The sequence below is a fragment of the Gopherus evgoodei genome, chromosome 3 (assembly GCF_007399415.2).
Source record: "Gopherus evgoodei ecotype Sinaloan lineage chromosome 3, rGopEvg1_v1.p, whole genome shotgun sequence".
Lineage (NCBI taxonomy): Eukaryota > Metazoa > Chordata > Testudines > Testudinidae > Gopherus > Gopherus evgoodei.
The window spans coordinates 145,361,090-145,388,928 of record NC_044324.1 but is presented as its reverse complement, the minus strand read 5'-3'; the positions used below and the strand labels follow the sequence as shown (position 1 = coordinate 145,388,928).

Genomic DNA, 27,839 nt, shown 5'->3' with positions numbered 1-27,839 from the left:
TAGGGGCTTTGATGGCTGACACTCTCCCCCTAAGTTTTCCTTAAACACAAGGTATCCATCCAACCATATTCCCCCAGGTTTTATGTAAGATCATTTTGGATTTTCATATCAGGCTGTTCATCTGCCAGTTTTTTCACACGCAATTTCATTGGTCTAGGGAGGATGCCATCCTAAGTTTCCTCTAAGCTGCACGGCTGCACAGCTACCTATTAAGCCCCAAGCTCTCATCCCTCTGCCTCAGCTCTGAGCCCCCTCCCATACTCTGAATCCCTTGGCCCCACCGCCACCACATGAATTTTGTTATGTGCACCAATATGAAGGTAATGTGTCACACACCACTTCCATATTGGTGCACATAACAAAATTCATTCCACACATGGCCATAAAAAATTAGAGGGAACACTTTACACCTTGGATATTAGGCAGGTGTTGGTAGTCTATTTGAGCAGGAGTAGACCCTTTTGGGCCTCTCCTCAATTATCTGTTTCTGTTGCAGACAGAGTTAAAGGAGTACCTTCATCCACCCACAGATTTTTCCAAAGGGGTTGCAGGTTGTATGTTCTCCTGCCATAAAACTGCTGATATCCCATGCCCTCCTAGGGTCATAGTCCGTTCCGCCAGGTCATAGTCCACCTTTGTTTCCATATTAAAGAACATTCCTATTGCAGAAATCTTTAGAACTGCCATGTGGGCCTCAATCCACGCATTCTCAAAGCCCTGTGCTCTAGTGTGTACATCCCAGACAGATATTTTATTTGGGACTGCCAACCTCCAATCAATTTTAGATCCTATTTCGAAGCACCCAGCTCCTCTGCGAAATATTGCTTGGGAGTTAGCTGAAGTGGAGCACCAATAGGGACGTTATCTGAAGAAGGAGAAGTTACTTACCTTGCACAGTAACTGGAGTTCTTTGAGATTTTTATCCTTATGAGTGTCGGAGGGTGCTTTGTAGGTTGCTTACAAAGTCCAGAATGTTAGTTCCTGGAGAAGGCGTAAACCCCTCCCATTGCTGCTTCACCAACTGTAATGGTCCCTTAACCTCGTGACCATACACAAGTTCAAATGGTGAAAACCCTAAACTGGGATGTGGTACAGCCCTGTAGGCAAACAGCAACTGCTGCAACACTAGGTCCCAATTATTGGAGAATTCGTTGATGAATTTTCGTATCATGGCCCCCAAAGTTCCATTGAACCTTTCCACCAGGCCATTGGTTTGATGGTGGTACGGGGTGGCAACCAAGTGATTCACCCCAGGAGTTTCCCACAGTTTTTCCATGGTCCCTGCCAGGAAATTAGACCCTGAATCTGTAAGGATGTCGGAGGGCCAACCTACCCTGGCAAAGATGTCTGTTAAGGCCAGGCACACAGTGTTAGCCCTGGTGTTGCCTAGAGCTACTGCTTCTGGCCATCGGGTAGCAAAGTCCATGAAAGTCAGTATGTACTGCTTTCCTCTGGGCGTCTTTTTTGGGAAAGGGCCCAGAATATCCACAGCTACTCGCTGAAATGGGACCTCAATTATGGGGAGTGGCTGGAGAGGGGCATTGACCTGGTCTTGAGGCTTTCCCACTCTTTGGCATACCTCACAAGACCGGACATACTTGGCAACGTCCTTGCCCATCCCTCCCAGTGGAAGGACTTCCCCAACCGGTCCTTGGTTCTGTTCACCCCAGCATGGCCACTGGGATGATCATGGGCTAAGCTTAAGAGCTTCCCCCGGTACTTAGTTGGAACCACCAACTGTTTTTGCGGCTGCCATTCTTCCCGGTGTCCACCAGAAAGAATTTCCTTGTATAAAAGTCCTTGGTCTGTAACAAACCGGGATTGATTAGAAGAGCTGAGAGGCGGTGGGGTGCTCCGTGCCGCCGCCCAAGCTTTCTGAAGACTGTCATCCGCTTCCTGCTCAGTCTGGAACTGTTCCCTTGAGGCTGGGGTCACCAGTTCTTCCTCAGACTGTGGACTTGGGCTTGGTCCCTCTGGAAGCAATGTAGGTGATGGGGTTGTTTCCGTTGCTGGTGAACCGCTCTCCGCTGGTGCACCTGAGGTTATTTCAGGCTCTGGCTGACCCTTTTGGGTATGGCTGTCTGTTGCTTCTGCCAGTTTTGGCTCGATGGCGCCCTCTGGCGTTGAGTTTGAAGATGGGTTTGCACTTGCTGGTGCTGGTTGCTGTTCCAGTTCCGGGCCTGGGACTGGAGGTGTTGTGGCTGTTTCAGTGGTTGGCATGGAATCCGGGTCCACTACCTCTGTCTGGGTCTCTGGTAACACAGACGGGGCCTCTGTGGACGGTTCAGGAACAGGAATGGGTCTGGGAGCTTGCCTGGTTTGGCTACGTGTAACCATTCCCACTCTCTTGGCCCGCCTCACCTGGTTGGCCAAGTCTTCCCCCAGTAGCATGGGGATAGGATAATTGTCATAGACTGCAAAAGTCCACATTCCTGACCAGCCTTTGTACTGGACAGGCAGTTGAGCTGTAGGCAAGTCTACAGCTTGTGACATGAAGGGGTAAATTGTAACTTTGGCCTTTGGGTTGATGAATTTGGGGTCAACGAAGGATTGGTGGATAGCTGACACTTGTGCCCCCGTGTCTCTCCACGCAGTAACCTTCTTTCCGCCCACTCTCAAATTTTCCCTTCGCTCCAAGGGTATTTGAGAGGCATCCGGGCCTGGGGATCTTTGGGGTGATGGTGGTGTAATGAATTGCACTCGCATGGTGTTCTTGGGACAGTTGGCCTTGATATGTCCCAGTTCATTACATTTAAAGCATCTTCCATCTGATGGGTCACTGGGCCGAGGTGAGTTACTGGAGACTGGTGAGGTGGAAGGGTAGGGTGTCTGTGGCTTTACTTGGGTGGTATGTGGGGTCTTTGGCTGTCCTCGGTTGTAGGGTTTATGGTCTGTGTGCCCCCTGGGGTAATCGTTCCCCTTGACAGTAGCTTTCTTGCTGTCTGCCAGTTCCATCCATTTGGCTCCAATCTCCCCCGCCTCAGCGAGATCTTTGGGTTTTCCATCTTGTATGTACCGTGTGATGTCTTCAGGAACACCATCCAAGAACTGCTCCATTTGTATGAGGAGGTGCAGTTCTTCCAAGGTTTGAACGTTGTTTCCTGTTATCCAGGCCTCATAGTTTTTTGCAATGTAGTAGGCGTATTTGGGAAATGACACCTCTGGTTTCCACTTTTGGGTTCTGAAGCGCCGACGGGCATGATCTGGGGTTATCCCCATTCTGTATCTGGCCTTGGTTTGAAAAAGTTTATAGTCATTCATTTGCTGCTTAGGCATTTCAGCTGCCACCTCTGCTAAAGGTCCACTGAGCTGTGACCTCAATTCTACCATGTACTGGTCCTCGGGGATGTTGTACCCAAGACAGGCTCTTTCAAAATTTTCCAAGAAGGCCTCGGTGTCATCACCTGCCTTGTAGGTGGGAAATTTCCTGTTCTGTGGAGCAATATTTGGCGCCGGGTTGTTAGGGTTGGCTGGCACAGGCAGCCCAGCTTTTGCCAACTCCAGTTCATGTTTTCTCTGTTTTTCCTTCTCTTCATTCTCTTTTTGTTGTTTTTCCATTTCTCGGCGGTGGGCCAACTCTTCTTCTTCTTGCTTCCTTCTGTGGGCCAACTCATCTTCTGCTTGTTCCCTTCGGTAGGCCACCTCTTCTTCTTCTAGTTTTCTTTTGTGTGCTGCCTGTTTGATTTGTTCTTCTCTTTCTTTCATCTCCATTTGTCGCCTGTGTTCAGCTTCTTTGAATTGCTCTTCGGCCTCAATTTTTGCCTTAGAAGTCATGATTCCTGTTTTCTTGTGTTGGAGTGCCCTCCGGTGTTTATCTCTGAACTGCAGGCTCTGTTGCCTCCTGGAGTCTGCCTAGCAACAGTGCTTTTTTCCTTTTCTTCCTCTAGCGTAAACTAGAAAAACCACTTTATTTGCATATATATAGTGCTGGTAATGACTCTCAATGGGAGTGCTATTGTGTGACGAAAGACTCTTAATAGCACCTTAATGGTTTCTTGCTTATGATGCAAGCCACAAACTGCCAGAGAGAGCAGAAAAAATTAATTCTCTCTGGTTCCCTTTTAAAACCAAACTGTTTCTCTCTGCTAAAAAGCCCTTAGCAGAGAAAAGAAAAATATAATATTCCTACTGGCTTCTGGATTCTGTCTATATCCCAACCGCTGCTACACCATGTCATAACCTTAGTCCCAGATTTGGACCTTAGCGTCCAAAATATGGGAGTTAGCATGAAAACCTCCAAGCTTAGTTACCAGCTTGGACCTGGTACTTGCTGCCACCACCCAAAAAATTAGAGTGTTTTGGGGCACTCTGGTCCCCCTGAAAAACCTTCCCTGGGGACCCCAAGACCCAAATCCCTTGAGTCTCACAACAAAGGGAAATAATCCTTTTTCCCTTCCTCCCTCCAGGTGCTCCTGGAGAGATACACAGACACAAGCTCTGTGAAACTACACAGAGTGACTCCCCCTCTCTGTTCCCAGTCCTGGAAACAAAAAGTACTTTCCTCTTCACCCAGAGGGAATGCAAAATCAGGCTAGCAAATCCAACACACACAGATCTCCCCCCTGATTTCTTCCTCCCACCAATTCCCTGGTGAGTACAGACTCAATTTTCCTGAAATTTCCCAGTAAAGAAAACTTCAACAGGTCTTAAAAGAAAGCTTTATATAAAAAGAAAGAAAAATACATACAAATGGTCTCTCTGTATTAAGGTGACACAATACAGGGTCAATTGCTTAAAAGAATATTGAATAAACAGCCTTATTCAAAAATAATACAAATCAAAGCACTCCAGCACTTATATTCATGCAAATACCAAAGAAAAGAAACCATATAACTTACTATCTGATCTCTTTGTCCTTACACTTAGAAACAGAAGATTAGAAAACAGAACTACTTCTCCAAAGCTCAGAGAAAGCAGGCAGACAGAAAACAAAGACTCAGACACAAACTTCCCTCCACCCAGAGTTGAAAAAATCCGGTTTCCTGATTGGTCCTCTGGTCAGGTGCTTCAGGTGGAAGAGACATTAACCCTTAGCTATCTGTTTATGACAGTGCTCCACTACCTTCTGCTCTGCTTTGGAGTCTCCTGTCTGTGGGACTTTGCAGTAGAGAATGAACCAAGGGCGGTTTGTCCATTGCAGTCCTATATGTCCTAAGTACAGGGCACAAGGATGGCTAAGATGCTTCTGCAGACCGAACGGTGCACCTGAAGTGGGGCATCCGTCAGGACAGACACTTTGAACTCCAGTTACTGTAACAGTATATACTCGTTCATAAGGCAAATATTTTTAGTAAAAAAGTAACCCACATCAAAGATCGTGGGTTGGCTTATAAATGGGTCTATACCAAAATTTGATGATTTTAAACTCTATGGAATAATTGAATTGAATATCTAATACATTGTCGTTTTGTTTACCTGGAGCGTCTGCAGGCATGGAGCCCCTTAGCTCCCTGTGGCCGCGGTTTGCCATTCCCAGCCAATGGGAGCTGCAGGAAGTTGCGCGGCAAACTGCAGACACTGGGAGCTGAGGGGCTCCGTGCCTGTGAACCCTCCAAGTAAACAAAACGTCCTGACCCGCCAGCGGCTTATCCTCACGGGCCAGGAGCCGAAGTTTTCCAACCCCTGAAATATAGGGTCAGTTTATGAAAGGGTCATACAGTTTTTGCTACTTTTACCTAACCATCTTGAGGGGTTGGCGTATAAATGAACAGGCTAATGAACAATTATATACGGTAATCTCTCCTTTAGTGCTGCTAAAACGTCATCATTTTCAGTTCTGGTAGTTGAGTGAATTTTTTTGAGAAGTACAATCAAGTTATTTAGATCTAAAAGTTGACCTGCCTTAAAATCTAGATTGCAAATTATGTTGTGGTAACTATTTTTAAAGTTTGTTTAGTAAGACTTACAAAAATATTTTTTCATTTGCTTCTGCAGAAGAACCAGTTTTTCCAGAGTGCACTGACATTGGGCTTTGAAGCCTTGTCTACATACACAAATTTTATATCCCTTTAGGTTTACTTATATTGTTAAAGCAGTATAATTCCCATTAGTGTGAATGGATTTATACTAGTATAAACAGCTTAGAACAATATAGTTTATTCCTCTACAGGAAGAGGAATAACCTGTACTAATTGAACTGCATCCACACTAGTGATTGTATAACTAACTATATCAATTCAAAAATCTCACACCTAACTGGCATCATTATACCAAGAGCATCTTCAGTCAAGTATATTATGTTTGTTAGAAGTGTCACATCAGGCCTATTATCATTTAGACTGATTATCCCTTAAGCACAAGTCAGAGCTATGGAAGGTGAAATAGCTGTTTCAGGTTTTAAAAAATATTAATTTTAGCTCCATTCAAACTACAGATGTAAATTGTTTGATAAACTGACATTTTAACCTAGTCTTTGTTTCTGCCTAATGATGTATTCTATTGTTTCTTAAAGCTTAATCTGCATTTTTCAAAGTAAAAGTCCTAGTTTATGTATTCTCTGTTGTTAATGTATAGATAATTTCCTGTCAGATCAAATTTATTTGCTTAACTAAAGCATCTAAAATATGTGTATATGTATTTTAAACTATAGCAGAGTTTTTGGTAATACTCCTAAAGCTGTGTCTATTTCATTAACATAACCCTAACCCCACAGTGATTCCTCTTGCCTGCAGAAATTGAAGATGATACTGTGCGAGAACACTTTTCTGAATGTGGAAATGTAGTAGCAGTGCGAATCGTGAGAGACAAAAACACTGGCATTGGCAAAGGATTTGGCTATGTTCTGTTTGAGGTATGGAAAGATAATGTTTTGGGACACCAGGAGTTCTCCAAATACTAAATGAAGATCTGCCCGAATCTTGTTATGTTTTTTACTTTTACCCAGTAATAGTAGTATACACTGCACTCTACAGACAGGTAGGAAGACATGTCTCTTCTCTGAACCATTTAATGTAAATTAAGCAGATAAAACACAAACTGCTAAGTGTTGTGCACAAGAGGAGTTGTGGACTACTGCGTTTTAAGGAGTGATTTGAAGGTGGAAAAGGGGAGGTCATTTGGCACATGGAAAGGGAAGTCTTCTCCATTTACAGTTACCAAAGGAAATGTTCCCTCTACTCAGGACTGGGCTCTTGGTTCCCCTCGCATGGGGCCATCTCGTGCTGTCAGATTTTTAAATGGAACTCTCTGTTGGTTTCAATGGGAAGTTCTGTTTAATACTACCTTGGAATATAAGAGTTAATGCTCTGTTTAATACTACCTTGGAATATAAGTGTCTATGTTTTGGTGAATCAGGCTTTCAAAGCTAGTATTTGTCAGAGAGTAACTGTGTATTGCACAGAGGTTGCTAATATTCCTGAACACAATACATATGCTCTATTATCCAGACTCATTTCTATTTTACAATTTTCCATAGGCAGAATGTATACAAAAGATTTCTGGTTTTACAGGTAATGTCTGTCCAATTGCTAACGTTCAGACCTAATGTGTTTGGTTTAATAGAATACAGATGCCGTACATCTTGCTCTGAAACTAAACAACTCTGAACTGAAGGGAAGAAAGCTTAGAGTGAAACGCTGCCTCGAGAAGGAGAAAAACAAAAACAGTTCAGACGACGTAAGGGACTCTGGTCCAAAGCACAGATTTGGTACTTCATTAAAAAATACAGAAAAATATACCAACAATTCATTTGCTGGTGAAAAAGCAACCCCATTGAAAAAGAAAACAAAGAGACCAAAAAGTGTGACTAGAACAAAAGGTGGGAAACGCAAATAATATTGCCACATTGCTAATGTTGGAAGTTGTAAAAATGTTTGTTTTTTAATAAACTCCAATGGAAAGGTGGTCTGTCACTACTGTTTCTTACCTATAAAGTTGTACAGTGGTGTCTGTGTCTGTGTGTCTGTGTTCACCTGCAGCGTCTGATGGCAATATAACTCGCTGGAAGGACACTTGCGTCCATACCCCTTGAGTGAAACAGTAAGAGGGTATAGGTTCCAGACACACTTTATTCTTCAGCTGCTTTCCTTTTTAGAAGTTCTTCTTCCTTGGAAATGTCTGTGTGAAATTGCTCATACAACAGTTATCTTAATACAAATAAGATTTATTATAAGCAGGAAAAAGGAAATTATTTGCTTATCTTCCAGGTTTACACTTCTTGAAAGTTAAGGTAGTCTCACTTACTTAGTTGGATGTGGGATAAAGAGAGATCTTGTATAACTAAAAAGCAAGTTCCTGTTCTGATATTATCAGTCAAACCTTTTTCTGGCCAGAGGGAAGTATCTCTGCTGCTTAACTAGCACATCAGACTCCCAATCAAGGCTCGGCACCACAGCCTTTCAAACCACTTTTCTTATCTACAGTAGAACCTCAGAGTTATGAGCACCTTGGGAACAGAGTTATTCATAACTTTGAACAAAACATTATAGTGGTTCTTTCAAAGATTCACAGCTGAACACTGACTTAATACAGCTTTGAAACTTTACTATGCAGAAGAAAAATGCTGCTTTCCCTTTATTTTTTTTTAGTAATTTACATTTAATAGTATTGTATTGTATTTGCCTCTCCCCGCTCCCCTTTGATTCTGTACTTCATTTCCAAATGAGGTGTGGTGTTAACTGATCAGTTCGTAACTCTGGTGTTCATAACTCTGATGTTCTGCTATATATGCATAACAGGGTTTTCGGAAATCCTTGTGTTCTCTTAACAGCCACTGATATACAGTGGAACCTCAGAGTTATGAACAGCAGAGTTACAAACTGACCAGTCAACTACACACCTCATTTGGAACCAGAAGTACACAATCAGGCAGCAGCAGAGACAAAGACCAGGAAAAAATAAATATATATACTGTACAGTACTGTGTTAAATGTAAACTACTAAAAAAAAAGTTTAAAGTAAAAAGATTTGACAAGGTAAGGAAACCTTGGGCCTGAACGCCACAGTATATCTTGTCTATTTAGATCGGGGTGGGCAAACTTTGGCCCAAGGGCCACATCTGGGTGGGGAAATAGCATGCAGGGCCATGAATGTAGGGCTGGGGTTGGGGTGCTCGGTGTGGGAGGGGGTGCAGTGTGCAGAGCAAGAGGTTGGTGCACAGGAGGGGTTTGGGGTGCAAGAGGGGCTGTGGAGTATGAGAGGGGGCTCAAGGTAGGGGTTGGGGTGTAGGAGCGGTGTGGGGTGTATGAGGGGGCTCACGGCGGGGGGTTGTGGTGTACCGAGGGGATGTGGGAGGAGGCTCGGGGTTGGGGTTTGGCAGAGGGTGTGGGGTGCAGGAAGGGGTTCAGTTGTGGGCTCCAGCCTGGCAGCGCTTACCTTGAACGGCTCTGGGATGGCAGCAGCCCACAGCAGGCTCCCCGATTGTCCTGACCCTGTGCTGCTCCAGGAAGTGGCTAGCACCACGTCCCTGCAGCCTTAGGGGGCGGCAGAGGTCTCTATGCGCTGCCCTCGCCTGCGGGTACCTTCCTCCAAAGCTCCCATTGGCTGCGGTTCCCCATTCCTGGCCAATGGCAGCTGTGGGAGGCCATGCGTGCAGGCAAGGGCAGCACGTGGAGCCCTCTGCCTCCCCCAGGAGCTGCAGGGACGTCATGCCGGCCGCTTCTGGGAGCGTGCCTTAGTCCCACGGTGCCATGGGGGTGACAATCCCTCAGGCTAGATCCAAAGCCCTCCCCTCATTTAGATAGTCCCTGCTCTGAAGGGTTTACAGCAGTGGTGGGCAACCTGTGGCCCATCAGGGTAATCTGCTGGTGGGCTGTGAGACAGTTTTGTTTACATTGACCATCTGCACGTTAACCCTAACCCAGCCTCCCCTCAGTCCCTGGAAAAATCATGGAGCAGGTCCTCAAGGAATCCATTTTGAAGCACTCGGAAGAGAGGAAGGTGATCAGGAACAGTCAACATGGATTCACCAAGGGCAAGTCATGCCTGACCAACCTGATTGCCTTCTATGATGAGATAACTGGCTCTGTGGATATGGCGAAAGTGGTGGACGTGATATACCTTGATTTTAGCAAAGCTTTTGATATGGTCACCTACAGTATTCTTGCCAAGAAGTTAAAGTATGGATTGGATGAATGGACTATAAGGTGGATAGAAAGCTAGCTAGGTTGTGGGGCTCAATAGATAGTGATCAGCAGTTCAATGTCGAGATAGCAGTTGTTATCAAGCGGAGTGCCCCACGGGTCAGTATTGGGGCCAGTTTTGTTCAACGTCTTCGTTAATGATCTGGATGATGGGATGGATTGCACCCTCAGGAAGTTTGCGGATGACACTAAGCTGGGGGGAGAGGTAGATACATTGGAGGGTAGGGATAGGGTCCAGAGTGACCTAAATAAACTGGAGGATTGGGCCAAAAGAAATCATGAAGTTCAACAGGGACAAGTGCAGAGTCCTGCACTTAGGACAGAAGAATCCCATGCACTGCTACAGGCTGGCTAAGCAGCAGTTCTGCAGAAACTGCAGTATATTGGGCTGTATTAGTAGGAGCATTGCCAGCAGATTGAGGGAAGTGATTATTCCCATCTATTAGGCACTGGTGAGGCCACATCTGTAGTATTGCATCCAGTTTTGGGGCCCCCACTACAGAAAGGATGTGAACAAATTGGAGATAGTCCAATAGAGGGCAATGAAAATGATGAGGGGGCTGGGGTAAATGATTTATGAGGAGAGGCTGAGGGAACTGGGCTTATTTAGTCTGTAGAAGAAGAGTGAGAGATTTGATAGCAGCCTTCAACTACCTGAAGGGCAGTTCCAAAGAGGATGGAACTAGGTTGTTCTCGGTGGTGGCAGATGACAGAACAAGGAGCAATGGTCTCAAGTTGCAGTGTGGGAGGTCTAGGTTGAATATCAGGAAAAACTATTTCACTAGGAGGGTGGTGAATCACTGGAATGGGTTACCTGGGGAGGTGGTGGAATCTCCTTCCTTAGAGGTTTTTAGGCCTGGCTTGACAAAGCCCTGGCTGGGATGATTTAGTTGGGGTTGGTCCTGCTTTGAGCAGGGCGGTTGGACTAGATGACCTCCTGAAGTCCCTTCCAACCCTGATATTCTATGGTTCTATGGTGACAGAGGTTTCAGCCACATAAGTGGTATGGCGGCAGGAGACACTCTTCCACCAACATAGCTACTGCCGCTTGTTGAGCTGGTTATATTATGTTGATAGGAGAGCTCTCTCCCATCGGCATAATGTGGCTACACAAATGATCTTACAGTGTCATAGCTGTGACACTAAGCTTGTAGATATAGACATGTCTTAAATGTTCTCTCTGTTATAGGTATGCCCGCCAAGGCTGAGCCCAGAGACTTCCTATCAATGAAAAATCATGTGAGATGCTGAGGAGACAGGGCCAGTGCAAGGATATTTTGCACCCTAGGCGAAACTTCCACCTTGCGCCCCTCCCTCCTCCCGAGCATCACATTATAAACTTTCAAAAATTAATACTGCATAATGTGGCATTGTTCATTAGAATTAATACACATTCGACTTGAAAAATTATTAATTTCATTATTTAGCCTACATATTCAATGAAAAATGGCATTGGGTCTCCTGCTCCCTGCCCCCCATGGATCTGGAAAGGGCTGTTTTGGGGATCGGAGCACAGAGTTGGGAGTTGGGATCTGGCTTCTATTCTCCACCCTGGCACCAACTCACTGGATGACTTCAGGCAAGTTACTTCCCCGTTCTGGGCTTCAGCTCCCCCCAGCGCTAAGGTGTGAAATGGTTCCTTGCTCCTGGGCTGGACAGTGCAATGCAGGCAGGGAGGTGGTGTCTGAAGGCCTGTCGTCCCCACAGGTGTGAGGCAAGGACAGAGCTCCAGCCTCTGTCATGACCATCCTGGTTGCTTTACTCTGCCTCACACCAATCGCTGCTGAAACCCCTTACTCAGAGAGCTCTGGCCCAGGGCAGAGGTGTCAGTCATTCTGGGCCTGATTTTCAGAGATGCTGAGCACCTGCAGTTCCCCTGATGTCTGTGGGAACTCCAGGGTTCTCAGTACTTCTGAAACTCAGGACAATTTATTTTGAATGCTGGGCCAGGACTGAGCATGCAAAGGCAGGTCCATATACACCCCTCAGTCCACAGCAGATCTCCCATCAATAACAATACAAGCAGTCAAGAGAATGATGAGGGGCAGTTGGCCCAATGCTGGGAGTGGGGAGGATATGGCACTAATGTGGTCACTAAACTTCTACCTCCTAAAGTTACTGGTGCATCTGCTGTAAATTCAGTGGGAGAACAAAAATCTTTTGGGTGCTGCAGCCTGCCCAGGGTTCAGCTGCACTTAACCTGAGTTGCTCGCACACTTGCAGTGGTTGTGCACTACACAACTGGTCACCCATCTTACATGAAAATCTGGCTCTGATGGTGTCGTAATTAGATTTAACAGTTACTGCCACATTTCCTAGAGCTGTTGTCCCAGGCTGGCTGCAGACTCAGGCAGACAGAACTGTGTTGGCTAGATGCCCATCACCTTTGGAAGATTTTCCTTGTAGCCATAAGGGCTTGAGAGAGCTGTATTTCTTCACTGAAAACTTGCAGTGTGCTGCCCCTGAATCCCAGATTAATACCTTGTGTGGGCAGGTGCACAAGGTGCAGGGCTTGAAGGCCTCTGGTCTAATGGTCTGAGCCAGTGCAGATCTCCTGTGTTCAAAGCAGGACTCCAACAATGACTCCTCGGGTGACCTTGGGCAAGTCACATCCCTGTTCTCTGCTTCAGTTTCCCAAAAAATGGAGCTCTATTTACCTGCTCCACAGGGCTGTGGGGATGGATAGGGATGAAGCCTTGGAAGGTGGCACGTGCTGAGGATGGTTACACTTTTGCAGCTCTTTAACCTTGTATCCTCTGGCAGGGCCATGATCCACCACCACAGGTGGACCCGTGACCACGGTCTCCTCTTCCTTTCTCCCACCCCCTAGATCACCCCTAGTGGTTACACCAGCCCTGCTGGGAGCCCTTAATCCCCAATGCTTTTAGTGTAAATTGAGGGTGCTTATCACTTTGTCAGATTGGCTTCTAAATGACAATGACTCCCTTCTCTTCTTAGCAGCTGAATTGTAGTGCTGGGTGTAAGACTGCAAAAATTGCCTTGAGTTTTGGTGAGAAAAGGCAGGCATTGTATGACAGTAGCATTGGGGACACATAAAGCCGTGTGGGAAGATTGGGGGGAATATCAAGTAGTCCCTAAAATAGCAGGGAATGGGAAAGGGGCAGAAAGGGAGCTTCTGGTAGCAGAACCAGAATGCAAGGCTAAAGGTGCAACTACTGCTAAAATGTAGCATGTATCTGATTAGAAACACGCTGTTTTTAAAATCAATCAGATGACAGGTCTAAAAGTTGGGGCATGGAAGATCAGGATTAGGCTTCAACAATAGCTAGTTTGAGACAGATTGTAAACTCAGGGCAGGGACTGACTGACTGACTGACTGACTTGTAAAATGCCTACAACAATGGGGCTTCCTTTTTGGTTGTGCCCAAGATGCTAATGTAATAGACATGATTAATAATGTCCTGTGGAAAAAGCTGGCACTGCAGCTCTATCCTGGGAAGATCATGGGTCAAAAAGTAATTTATCACCCTATCAAGCATTTTCGGATCTTCAGACTTAGCGAGGGGCTCTCATTTTTGTTTTCTAAATGTTATGCGGCTGTTGAAACGTTTGTGAACTACCTACATGCTGGGAGGAATGGGGGTACAGGGAAATGGCCCATAAGGTCAGTCTCCACTGCCCACCTGGGAGAACCCTCTAACTAGCTGATAAGTGAGCATATTGGCCTCCTTCTAATCCAACTGTAGAACTCTCCTTTGCTGGGCCTGGGACACTGACAAAAAATGCCAAGCCAGGTCCGTGGTGAGCTGAGAACAGGGCCCAGCATGCTACCCTTGGCTCAGTGCTTCCTTGCGCTCCTGTCCTGTCAGTATTCACCTTCTGTCTCCTAACTTGCACAGGGAGGACCGTGACTCCTTGAAGCAATGGTGGTCTCTGCCCTGTGCAACACTGGGCTCCAGGCCTGGCCCATGCCTCTCTCCCAGATCTGCAGCAAACGAACACCTGCTGGAGTGTCCGAGGCGCACGGTGGGCTGCTCAGCCCTGCCGGAGCGGGGGGCAACGCGGGTTGATTACACGGGGACAGGCGCCGCTCCCGCTCCTCGCTGTCAAACGCCCCGTAGCGCAGTGCCCGGGGACGGGGAGCCCAGCGCACAGCCGGGAAGCTCAGGGCTGCAGCTGTCCCGCACCAGGGGTCACTGGCCGGGCCGCTCTACGCTGAAGCAGCAGCCTGGGCACGTGCACGAACAACTTCCCCCAGCCCCGGCCGAACCGAGGCTCCAGCACGCGCGCCTCGCGCCGGTACAAGGACGGGGCGCCACCATTCGCACATGCGCAGAGGGACGAACGCGGTCACAGGCTGCGGTCAAGCCTGGCGGTGAAAACCGGAGCGAGCTCCCTGCGCATGCGCCGTCAGGGTGTTTCGTTCAGGCACGTAGGCAGACAGCTATCCCTGGCGCGGATCGATGACGTAACACCCGGAAGCGAGGGCCTTGTCTCCCTTCGCCCGCTCCAAGGTGGTGGCTGGGTGGCGCGCTGTGCCGCGTAGGCAGAGCAGAGCCCGGCTTCGGGGGTTGGCGCAGCGGGGCCAGCCAGGATGATGGTGGGTAAAACCAGCGCCATCGCCGCGGGCCTCTGCGGGGCCCTCTTCATCGGCTACTGCATTTACTTCGACCGCAAGAGACGGAGCGACCCCAATTTCAAGAACCGGCTGCGGGAGCGTGAGTGTCCGGGATCCCCCGCCCGTCCCCCGCGAGGCCTCGCGCGCGCCCCACCGCCTCAGGCCGTCCTCGCGCTGGCGAGTCCGCCCCGTGTGCGTGCTGGGGTTCCCGCGGGAGGGGGACGGGGACACGGACACACACACACACACGCACGCACGTGGTTTCTGCTGTCGGTTCCTCCCCCCTATGGAGTCTCTGCTCCGCCCCCATCCCGCACTGCGGGGCTCCCTCCCTGCCTCTGTCTCCACCCCACGGCCCTAGCTGGGCTCTGATGCATCGCAGCGGGCCCTCTCTGCGGCCTCTTCTCACCCCCATGGAAGCTGACTCTCCCCCCAGCACGTGTGAGTTGATCGATCGGCCCAGAACGCGTTCTAGGCTGTCTGAAGGTCTTGCGCGCAATAAATTGCTGGAGGGGGTGGGGAGCGGCGTCTTGTCCCAGATTGATTGTCTTTCCTCCATCCACCCCACTTTTCTTGAGGCCTCCCTGCGTGGGACCCTGTTTCCTTGGTTACTAGATGTGCACAGCAAAGTAGGCCAAGCAACTCCTAAAATGTAAGGAGTGGGAAGTCTTCAGATGCAAAACAGGTGTAGAGGTGTCTCACTCATCGGAGAGGACCAAAAAGAATAGGCTGGGGCAGTTGTCTTTGCTCACGGTTATTTGTGTGTTCGCCTGAGATGCACAGTGATTTGTGTGAAAGAGATGGGGAGTTTCTTTATCCTTTTTTCTAAGTTTAGCTGGATCTGAATGGTTATTTTTTTATAGCACTAGAGAATCTATTTTTATCTAACTATATTTCTGTGGTTTGCATACGTTATTTGTTAAATAAATTTAAAGCCTTGAACTGGAATCTTGCCTTTGACATAGCACCTCCTTTTCTTCAAATTTGGCTGAGTGTCTGTAATATTTCATATTGCATTATCTGGCTGCAGTTTCAATGCTTTTGTGAGGTAAGGGGATAAAACCATAGAGTTTGACTGGAGAAATTGCTAAGAGTTGAGTGAGGAAAGTAGCAACACCCAAAGGCTCTGTGCTTGCTCGTTTTGCTGTTACCTACTGCATTCTCAAACCCCTCTGGTAGCTTTATTGCCATAGCTTCCAGAATAAGAACGAATGCAAGAAAAAACTGAAGATCTATCCAAAATGTGGAGTTAATTTCCTGTGGCTCTTTGTTATTTCACATTTTCAACAGTAGATCAAATGCTCTAATGTAATTGAGTTATGTTTTTAAAGGACAGGTTGTAGTTTTCTGTAAATTTGAGTTCTGGATGTTATTTATAAACCACTCCTCAGAGCTGATACCTTTATGTGCCAGTCGAGAGGCAGAGAATCCCTGTACAGAATCTTGAATATATGGAATTGCTAGGCTGAAGAGAATTTTTTGCCAAAAAGGAGTACATCCATAGCTTGCTATGCTAAAAATAGGTATACTTTACATTCTTCTGTCAAGGTAATCATGAGTACTCAACAACCTAAATCTTGGATTTTAAAGTATCCTTAAAGATTTAGCACTCTTACATATGGACGGTAATAATCAATAAGTAGCCCTGACTGGATTGTCACATGTAACTTATAAAATACTAATTTACAACAAAAGTATGCTTTCGTTGATTTCATAAACAAGCTTTCACAGACAACAGGCCAGATAAACGGCATGTATTAAGCTATATCTATACAATGTATGGGCAGGTAACTTGGTTTCTCTGTGCAAGGATCACCTGTAATATTGCTACAATAGTGCACTTTTTGCACATCTGGCTTTGAAAATTGGGAATAAAAGACATGAATACATAAAAGACATGAGTACAATCTAATTTTATAACAATGAGTTCTTTCTGGGTGTTGAAGTTTACTATTTACTTCTAAAATAACTTGGTCTATTTCTAAGTATATTTCTACTATGTATGGTCATATTTCTGATGTACTGAGATGTTATATAAATTTGTTCATAATGCAAATGTCAGATAGCTATTATATCATTGATGAGAGAGTTTGAGCCTGATTATCCCATCTGCCATCATTTTGTTATTACTAAGGGCAGGTCTACACTGAAAACACTGCTGTAGTGCTTCACTGGTGACACTACTAGGCCGAAGGGAAAGCTTCTCCCTCTGCTGTCTATGCCAGGGGTTAGGTCAGTATAACTGCGTCACTCAGGATTGTGGATTTTTCAGTTATGCCAATGTAAATTTATAGGGTAGATCTGTTGTTAGTTCCAATCTACCGTTGACTGAAATCTTGAAAACTGGATATTTACTTGATATTATTAAAAATGTAGAGTTTCATGCAGTAGCCTTAGTCTTTTTTTTTTTTTTAATCTTTCTGTTTTGAATGAGCCTTTCACTCCAGGTTCAATAGGAATATTTCTTCCCTTTTATTTAACTACTAAAAATGCCAGCTGGATGCTCAAGTAATGAAGCTGATAGTGGTTTGACAAGGGTCTCTAATGGAGCTTTCAAGACACATTTAAACTCATCATAGAGATTGTTTTATTAGGTTAGCTGCCTTAAAGTTCCTTGAGATCCTCTAATGAAACTTGTCTACATAAGTCTAAATTATTAATCCTGTGTAAAAAGACTGGTACATTCCATTGCATTTGACCCATCTGTATTTTCAATTTCAATGTCATGTGACGTGCATCAGACTACAGAACCTCTTCTGTTTTTTTGCATGCACTGATGTGGCTGGCTCTTGACTGTAAGGCCTTATTGATACTGACGTTTTTCTGAAATTCTCCATTGTGACTTCCACTGTTTCTCAAGTACCAGGGCAGCTCAACAGGTGCTAGTAACAGTGTGTGTTAGTGTAGACAGGTCAGTGGTGTCTTTACCACTGTTGACTAGGCCTGTTCTGAGAAGAGTTAGACAATGTAGTGGTCAAAATGCAGTAGCTGGTCTGCATTGGTGCTCCCACTGTGTGCATCTGCACGAGTAGTACAGAAACAGAAGGAAAATTTCATGACTACTTCATGTAGACAATAGACACAACTTAGGCATTAGATCTTAACAATTAATACAATCCAAATATAACAAATATAACTTTTTTTTTTTTTTTAGGTTTCCATGATACATTTCATCAATCTCTAGTATCTATTTGGAAGCACCACGCAGAGTGGATTGTCTATCATAGGATATACATGGCAATGAATAGTCTAATACTGAGTGGTGAGGGGGACAGGGCACCAAGACTATACTGTTATAGTTTCCTAAATACATGCCAGAAAACAGAAGATATCTGGGAATCAAAGGTCACAGCAAAAATAAATAGGCCAGATTCATGTTCCAAGCATTAAAAAAAATACATTACTGCCCATGGATCCTGAAAGTGACTGACAAACTAAACTCTTGTGCAGTGTTTGAAGGTGATAGTCTCTTGATCTTGCTTAGATTAATTTCTATTGGAAGCTGCAGTGTCAGATCAATTCTCTGTTTCAGTTACTGAAGTGAGACTATAATATAGGTATATTTGGTGTTTGTTTCTTGTTCCAATTATTGGTTGGTATAGAAATGTTGTCTATGCTTTCATTTTTAGGGTTACTTCACTAATTTTATGCTGTGAGCATTAGTCCCTGAAGTTATATTTTAGGAAATGGTTCTTGGATGCTGTGATGTACCTTGGTACCACCTGTCCTTAGTGTGTGGAAATCTTGTGGTGTGCCTGCTGTGGATCAGCTCCCCAATTGCACCAGCCTCTGAAAATGCAAACATGCCTTGCTCTCTCTGTACAGGGTAGCAATAGGCACACACCAACCTCCAAGCATCCCTAAAGTTTCCAAATCCTGTTCCCCTGAACACTCTCAGAACTCTCAAGGCGCTGTCTACACTGGAACCTGAACGAAGAAACTTTTGTCATTCAGCTGTGTGAAAAAAACCACACATGCACCCCGAATGACAAAAGTTTTGCCGATGAAAACTGCTGACAAATAGCAGCTACACTTCTCACCTTTTAGCAGCACAGCTGTGTCTCTAAAAGGTGCATAGTGTGGATATAGCCTAATTCTCCAAAAGGAATATTACACATCAACTAACAAGATTCACTGCTACACTTAACAGAGCACTTAGATATGTTTATAGGGAAAACCAGAATAAATGTATTGTCAAAGAAGATATTCAAATGGTAGTAAGAAAGAATGTTGAAAACAAATGGTTACATATAAAACAAAATCATAATATGCTTTCTAGAGCCTAAATTTAATTCACAAGACCATTTGTTTCTTATAGGATAGCTCACCCCAAGTCCTTTTCCCAGTGTTTGCAGCCAGGAATACCAGTTTGTCTCTGGACCTCCAGATATACCAGACCTTTTGATATTCACTTGAAAATAGTCCCATCCCATCCCCCTCGTCCCCTGCTGTTTACCTCTTCCTGTCAATTTCCTTGTGAAGTCTAAGCTCTTCTTTATCATTTGAGGCTGTATGCTGCCTCTTTTGTATCTTCTGTTGTAATATACAAAATGGTCCACCAGGAAGATAAATGTCTTTGACCTCCTGTCTGTAGAAGTTTGCCTCAAGGTATGCTGCCTTTTAATGACCTGTCTTTAACTACGAGAAGATAATTTTCAGCATATATACATTTTTCACGCATTGTGATAACTGATGTGACACAGACTTTCATTAGAATCCTTACGTAAGTGTTGTTTTTTTGTGAATCCAAGGATCTGCATACCCCAGTGCCCTTTGGCAATTGGCACCCAGAAGTCCTTGGGTCACAAATGCTAATTACAAAACAACAGTTCTGTATGAAAGTATACAATGTTGTGTAGTCACGTTGGTCCCTGGATATTGGAGAGACAAGGTGGGTGAGGTAATGTCTTTTATTAGATCAATGTCTGTTGATGAGAGACACAAGCTTTCAGGTCTGGTAAATGTACTCAGAGTCTCACAGCTAAGTGGCCTTGAATGGTGCCTTGAAACGTTTTGACTAGTTATGCTAAATAATCTATTCTACCTTGTATTTAGCTGTGACTCTGAGTACATTTCCCACATCTGAAGATTAGAGCTCTGTGTAAAGCTTGTCTTTCTTGCCAGTAGAAGTCGGTCCTCCCTGACCTTGTCTCTGTACGAAAGTAGACAATCAAGATGAGCATTTGGGTTTCTATGTTAACCCAAAGCCCTCTTATAAACCTTAACTTCATATACTAAAAATACCATTTTGGCTTTTTAGAATGGATGGAAACTTTCATTTCTATTTAGGTTTGCATGAGAGAGTTCTTAATTTTTTCCAAAGCCAAATTTTCTAATTACTTTGCTCCTTGCTATCACAGCTGAAGCCATACTGCTGTCTGCTGCTCCAAGAATATTTTAAGCTTGCTGTTGCAAACAGGTGCAGAAGGAATTCACAAATATTCTCTAGAAGCATTTGTTAGTGTTCTCTACAATTGTTGCAACCAGTGAATTTATGCTGTAGATCTGTAAGCATTCTATGTTGTCGCTCTGAAACTGTCAGATGCTTCAGAATGCCTCTGCAAGGGTGTGTGTAATGTATTTAAAAACATTTGTTTGGTTAGATGATGCTTGCTCTCTTTTTATCAACTTGAAGCAAAATCTTTTAGAAGAAACGATGGCATTAACCTTTGGAACTGAGCTGAACAATTCTAGGTTCCAATGAGGACTACTTGTGTAGTATAATTTAGAGCAGTAAGTACTGGAAAATATCTGCATGCCAAGAATAGGCTCAAAATGTAATCTTATTTTTAAAATGGCATAATCAGACAACAACCACCTAGAGTTACCTTTTGCATCTTCTCTATACTCCTTTTTTTAAAGACTGTTCTTCTCTAGACTTAGATTAAAATGCATCTCCCCTACTTATGATTAATCATGAAACATCTACATTTTTCAATGTCTGTTCCTGTTCTGACAGGAGATTCTAAACTCAAAAGTTTTTTTCCTTAAGAGCAGATCTCTGAATGCTGAATTTACGAAGTGATTAGCCCTGGAAATAGTTGTTTTGTAGTAGCTGCTGTACTCATGCTGACTGCACTTCAGCTGCTGCATTCAGCATGAATTCTGTATTCTCATGGAGGGCAGGGACATGTTAAATGTTTTTCTTGATCCTTTTAAATTTGTCTTTTAAAATAGCCTGAGACTTGATTTAAAGCAAACACTACTTAAACTTGCATATGCAAAACAAGGAAACTGGGGGTTAACTGAGAGAGAACACTAATTTCTCAAGCATAAATTGTTTTGAGTGGTAGATTTAGAGACAAAATGTTCTTTATAATGCACTGCAGTTTAATATTGCAAATATATTTTCTTCTTGTATTTCTCCATTTGCAATATTGCATAGTAGTCTAAAATGTGTTATGGAAATTTAGGGATCAGGATAATACTACAGGTGTCATTTTGATAGAAGTTGAAATTTATAAATGTCTTCCATAAACAGTGTTGATTGTACATCCCTGTTTTTCTTACATTAAATTGTCAACTGGTGCAGGGGTTTGCAGATGTTTTCATAGTGTGGACCATTTACTATTCCAAACATGCGTTTTGCAATTAGAGCAATTGCTTACATGTATTCTAATGGACCATATGATCAGCAATTTTTGTCAAACCCTAATTGTTCACTGTCCAGTGATCTAATACACTTATTAAGACCTGGTCTCCACTTGTAAAAACTTTTTTCAGCATAACTGTTTCAGTTAAGGGTGGGAACACAATGACAGTTATTTCTCTTCCCGTAGAGGAATAGCTGTACTAGTATAAAGCACATGTATATCCCTAACTGGATTGACCACAACAGGAGTTGTGATATTTTGAACTGTCTATGCCATACTGGTATAATGGTACAGTTTCCTAGTGCAGACAAGCCCTAAATCAACTTCTGTATTCCTATGCTACCTGATGATCCAGTAAATGTAATTTCTTTCCCAACAGTTTTGTATTTGCTCAGACTCTGTTCACTTTAACATTATTTGGGGATTTTGTTGTCTTCTGCTCACTTGAGCCTATTTTACCAGGTACCAACCCTTAACTCATCTATTAGAGAGGGCTTGTGGCTAGTCATGTTTCTCCAGTGGGCCTTCTTCAGCCCTTAAGCTGCCTGAGATGCAGAATGCCCCAAAGGATATGTAAATAGCTGTTCATTGAGGTAACTTGACTCAGTGTTAGGTTGGCTTGATTTGAAGACCAAACTTTTCAGCTGCTCATGGAGGCAAAGACATATGTAAAGGAATCCTGTACTACTCATTCTTGGCTTGCTTCTCTCTTCTTTGGCCAGGCATGCACGGAGCAGGAGTAACCAACAGTACAGTTTCTGTAGTACATAGTACAGTCAGTGGGAGAAGAACCCATTCTTCCTGAGACTGTATGCCCAGGGCTTTCCTTAATGCAGGGGTGGGCAAACTTTTTGGCCTGAGGGCCGCACTGGGTTTTGTAAATTGTATGGAGGGTCAGTTAGGGGAGGGGATTGTGCCTCTGTTCCCTGACGACCCCTCTGGGACCTCTGCCACATCCACGCACCCTCGCTCCTGATCCCCACCGGCCCATCCAACCCCTCCCTTCATTCCTGATGGCTCCCCTGGGACCGCTGCCCCATCCAACCACCCCTTCTCCCTGTCCCCTGCCGCCCCATCTAACCCTTCCTCTTTCTTGTCTGACCCCCCCACAGGGCTCCTGTCCCCATTCAACCCCCCTGTTCCTCTCCCAACCCCTATCCACACCCCTGACCACTACCCCAAATTCCCCTGCCCTCTATCCAACCCCAACCAAGCCCTCTCTCCCCTCCCCCCCCCGCTCCCTTACTGCACTGCCTGGAGCACTGTTGGCTGGCAGCGCTGGCTCTGCAGCTGCGCTGCCCCGGGAGTTCACAGCCCCGCCGCCCAGAGCATTGCGCCAGTGGCCAAGCGAGCTGAAGCTGGGGGCTTGCATCTTGGGCCAGGAGCTCGGGGACCGGGCAGAACAGTCCCACAGGCTGTAGTTTGCCCACCTCTGCCTTAATGCCTTTGATTGGGGTAGGGGATGGATGGTCGTTAAAACATATTGTCTCCAAAAAGAGAGAACTGCACAGGATATAATTCATCCTTTGCTAAAGAATTTTTCAGTTGCCACCTGTGTAGTGGGTTCATTGATATTCTGCTGTGGGCCTGTGTTGCATCCTTCAGCCTTTATCCGTAAGTGTTTAGTACATGTAATTATCAGTTCCTTATTTTGAAAATAACTTTGGACCATTCACTGTTTTAAAATAAAAACAGAAGATTATTTTATAATTAAAAATTAAACCCAGGATATTTTTATCTACAGGAAGGAAGAAACAGAAGCTTGCCAAAGAGAGAGCAGGGCTTTCCAAGGTAATACTGTGTTCATTTCTGTAGTCCTATTTTGAAAAATGTGGTGTTTATACCAGGATTAATTGTAAGCAGGATCTGTTCAAAGGGTGCTGTGTCCTTGCTTCCAATGCTAACAACCCTCTTGCAATATGCACTGGGTTTTTTTGGCTTCCATTAAAACCACCTGGGGGCGTTGTGTTCTCTTGTGTGTAAGAAATGAGGGGCCAATACTGGGAGGTATTGTGCTCTTCCAGTTCTCTGAGCTCAGTGTGAACTGAGGGTGCCCAGCTCCTCAGAAGATTATCTGTTTAGGAATTTGTAGGGTTTAAAGGTTACCCGCTCAGATGCATTCTGAATACCTGAAGTGTTAAGTTTCTAGCTGAAGCTTTGGATTTGATAACATCTTTACTTACTGTTAGTGAGTCCCCTAATGAGCAATGTGGAAAATAGTTTGTCTTGCCCAAAATGAGAAACATTGTTAGACTTAAACATTGAGTGTATCTGTTACAAAGCATCTTAGAGTTTAAACTTTTTTTTTAAACCCAGAAGTTTCCTTTAAATTATTTGTATATAAAAGCTTAAAAACCACCGTCGCAAAGAGTGATAAATGCAATGATGTACTGAAGTCATTTATGCCTGATCTTTAGAAACATTCATCTAAATCTCTAACTTAGCAGGCTATTCTAAGATACTGCTTTTTAAACCCCCTTTTTGCAGTTTTCCTCTACAAATGCGTAGCTATTCAATTTTGTTTTAAGTTGCGGCTCTTTTGTGGTTTATGTATGTATTGATGCTTTTTGAGACCTTGTTAATTTTTTGTTGTTTTACAGTTACCTGATTTAAAAGATGCTGAGGCTGTACAAAAGTTCTTCCTTGAAGAGATACAGCTTGGCGAGGAATTACTAGCACAAGGTGGTTGTTGCAAAAGTCTCTAAGATGGGAAGCTATAAAAGGAATTCTTCTCCAGTCTGGCAGGGAGAAGAGTGTTGTAGCCTGACATAGAAGCATTAACAAAATGTTTTGCAGAGCTTTAATATGCCATGTTTTTAAACTATGCAAAGATTGTTTTTACAGATGTAGGTCAAAGTGCCATTTTAATATTCTCTGCTATTGTCACCTTTTGTAATTTCTCATGCAGTTCTCTTGACACTTCTCTCATCTCTCCTGCAGCTATGTACAAGTTAAACTAGACTTGCAGTCTTTTCTTTGGGAAGAAATGAAAAATATGGGCAATAAACACTTTCCCACACAGTACTGAGTATTTCAAATAAACAATCACTAAACTTCTTACCTAATGTAATATAAAACAAATAATTACCACATAAGAGGCTACCATTTTGATGCATAACAATGGAAGACTCTGCTTCCATTTAGACACCAGTTTTCAAATTGTTACTTTTAAAAGTTACATATTTTTCAATTTACATCAGATAAAATGTTATTTTAAAATACAATAATCCTGAAACTGATTTTCAGTGCTTCCTTGTGGGAAATGTAGCAGTTTAATTCCTCTTTGCATCAATAAGTGAAGCTTCCTCTAGGATAGTATCATTAGGATGTGAACCCCCTCTGAGACAAACCCCTTTCACTTAATGGAGGCAGTGAAATGATAGATATGTCTAAGAACTGTAGTGAAAATTCTTTACAAATTTCTTTCTGTATTTAGTATATATGTAGTTAGACTTAGGAATCACAGTTGGATGATATTTTAGGTTAGCAGAAATTAGTGGAGTTAAACTTTTAAAGAAATTAGCCATCAGAAATGAAAATTTAAGGTTACTTTATCTGACTGAATAGAGACAGTTTTTAGTTAAAAAGATACAACATGGTTGTAAAGGTGGTAACATTTGCAGTCTACTTTGTAGATGTAGTGAGGTAGCTTAAGTCAAACAATGTAACGTAATGCACCAAAGGCAAAATTTCAAGTGAAACCTTATGTCTCATAGGTGACTATGAGAAGGGTGTGGACCACTTGACAAATGCCATTGCTGTGTGTGGACAGCCACAGCAGTTATTACAAGTCCTACAGCAGACTCTTCCACCACCAGTGTTCCAGATGCTTCTGACGAAGCTCCCAACAATTAGCCAGGTATGTAAAGCTGCTCTCTCTCTTTCTCTCTTCCTCCTCTCCCTCTCTCCCTCCCCCCCCCCCGTTTTGGGGGATTGGAAATAATGGAACTACTCTTCACCAAGGTTATCTGGTCTTTATGGAGGGTGGATATTGTACTGGTTCCACTGGGAAGACAAAAATTCATCATTTGGAGGATAAATGTGCCTTTCCACTGATGCTTTCAAAATGAGTATGAAAAAAGTACTGTGTGTTCATAGATTAAAAATTAATTGCAAAGTTGAAATGGAAAAGTTAACTCTGTAGTTACCTACTGAATCCCCTTTTCTTTGTGGGTCAGCAACTCTGAATCTGTAGAATCCGCTCCAGTTCTGATACCTTTAAGCAAATCATCTCTTACCAGATACCTGTGGGGTGGGGGGTAAATGTAGTAGATAAGTGGTGGGTGCTTTTATTGTGATGTGGTTTTAAATTGTATATTCTAGGTAATATAAAATGAGAGAGAGAAGTTTCCACACCACATCAAAGTAATGGAAGCCACTACTACTGTTAGTCTTTCTAGGTCATCTCTGCAAGTGCTTGCAGAATTATGTATTCTGGGTGCATCACTCTGGAACTGAAGTTGACAGTTGTCTTTTGAAGACCTGTTCCTAAACATTAAAATGTTTTCTAGAACACTTGCTGGTCATCTTTAATACACATAGACCATTAATAATACAGTGCTGAAAATACATCTGAATATTTTCACATGACATAACTGTCCTGTGGTTGTCAGACAAATGGAAATATTTGCTTATTGTATTAGAAGAATATCGCTGCTCTCTGCAATAGATCATACTTTTTTAAATAACTTGCAAGTCAGAGCAGTGCTGAGTTATGGACGTTGCTCATGGTAAGTTCTGCAAAACTCACACAAATCATAAGTTCTGTATACATTTTAAACATTGCACTTTGAGTAGCTATGAGTAGTATAGAACCTGGCATTTCAAGTTTAATCATGAAGGGAATTATAATACAATAATATTATAATTATAATACAAGAATAATAATTTAATCTGAAGAATACAGATTAATAAGGGAAATACTCAAAAATTAAGCTCAGTGCATGTTTCTGTAACACACAGTCTGTGTGAGCTGAGCTACAACGTGAGCATCAGGCCTGAAGGCCATAAAAGAAGGTGTCATGATCAAGAATTTCAGCACCTTTTGTTTTTCAGTTTATATAACTGAAAACAAACTGTCCCCTCAAACTTAGAAGGTGATTGGTATGTGAACTGAACTTCTTGTATTCTTGTCTTGCGGGGGAGGGCTAGCTCAGTGGGTTGAGCCTTGGCCTGCCAAACCCAGGGTTGTGAGTTCAATCCTTGAGGGGGCCATTTACGGAACTGGGGTAAAAACCTGTCTGGGGATTGGTCCTGCTTTGAGCAGGGGGTTGGACTAGATGACCTCCTGCGGTCCCTTCCAACCCTGATATTCTGTGATTCTATCTTGGATGGCTAAATTGCTAAAATTCCTTGTAGCTCTAGTTTCAAAATATCCTTTTTGGATTGAGAACCATGTGGGTTCTTTTGGATAATGTGTTAAGAACAGAGTCCTGTCTGCCCTAGGTGGATGCTAAAAATCACATGGCGCTTCCTTGAAAGAGTAAGGGTTTGGCTGCATATCCTTGATGACTAGCTCTCCTTCTCCTAGTGTTGTGCCATGTTGTAGGTGTTAGTTGGTTGCCACCTTCCAGCCCATGCATGACTGCATGTCAGTGCTGTATGTATGTAATTCCTAAAGCAGTTGGGGATGAAAGGTGACACAAACATGGGAAATACAGATGGTCTCAATGATCAGGAACAGCAGTCACTTTTTCATTAGAGAACAGTGACAGTACACACAAGTGATTACTGCGTCACTAATATGACATTGACTTAGTCAGATATTGCACAATACTTTGATTTTCCAGTTATAATCTCCAAAACTCCCTGTCAAATGTATGTCAAGCTTTTTATTGTTTATGTATGTTCAGTCATCAAATATCTTAGTGACAGTTTTATTAAGTGTTTGTTGTTGTTTTTTTTTTTTTTACAGAGAATTGTAAATGCACAATGCTTGGCTGAAGATGATGTGGAATGAGAAATCTCACCACAGTGGGGAAAATAAGTGTTTCCTTAGCCCAGAAGATGAGCATCAGTGATGGGATAAAAGGGGCGAATGTGGTAGTTAAAGAACAATGTACCACACTGAAATCTACCAGAGTTAATTTTAACTTTGTGTAGGTGGGTTTGGCTGGATTTTATTTATTATCCTAGTGAAAAGTGTATTTTGATAAAAAAAAAAAATCATTTTATAAATACACTGAGTTATCAAAGTATCACTATGTTCATTTAATACTAATATGCAGTTGTAATGTTGTACATATAAAGACATAAAGCTACTACATATTAAATACACAATGCTCATTTTTGAAAATCAACGTTAAGGCAATAAAGATCTATCTGTGCTCGGGTGTCCATGTGGTACTATAGATTTTGAAACAGTTTATTGGGGTCTCAGAATGTCATCTAAAAAATTCATTAAAAATTGGCCAAGGAGAGAACTTGTTTTAAGTGTTCTGGCAGGTCTTCAAAAAGGCAGCCATGCTTGTAATAATTACCTGGGTGTCTTATTGATAGAATAGAAATGTAATCAGCAAAACAATAGCCAGTCATGTTACAGCAATAAAATCTAAAATCAAGATGCAAAAGAGGGATGATAGCAAAAAG

The 27,839-nt window shown here is 43.5% G+C and overlaps 2 protein-coding genes and 1 non-coding gene across 3 annotated transcripts in view; all 3 read left to right on the top strand.

The window, feature by feature from the left end:
• RBM34 (RNA binding motif protein 34) overlaps positions 1-7,850 on the top strand; it is a 35,153-nt gene extending 27,303 nt beyond the window's left edge. Inside the window, 2 exon segments of the mRNA XM_030556922.1 lie at positions 6,672-6,790; positions 7,501-7,850. Of these exon segments, the coding sequence (XP_030412782.1) occupies positions 6,672-6,790; positions 7,501-7,773 (392 nt within the window). The 3' untranslated portion in view covers positions 7,774-7,850.
• A 6,663-nt stretch (positions 7,851-14,513) lies between these two features.
• TOMM20 (translocase of outer mitochondrial membrane 20) lies at positions 14,514-27,583 on the top strand. Its single transcript, XM_030556921.1, has 5 exons — positions 14,514-14,758; positions 22,996-23,042; positions 23,852-23,933; positions 24,968-25,110; positions 27,166-27,583. The coding sequence occupies exons 1-5, from the start codon at positions 14,635-14,637 to the stop codon at positions 27,208-27,210; spliced, it is 441 nt and encodes a 146-aa protein (XP_030412781.1). The 5' UTR covers positions 14,514-14,634; the 3' UTR covers positions 27,211-27,583.
• LOC115649562 lies at positions 15,813-15,950 on the top strand. The gene has a single exon (XR_003999875.1). It is a non-coding gene; the product is annotated as a small nucleolar RNA SNORA14 (small nucleolar RNA).
• Positions 27,584-27,839: the final 256 nt, after the last annotated feature.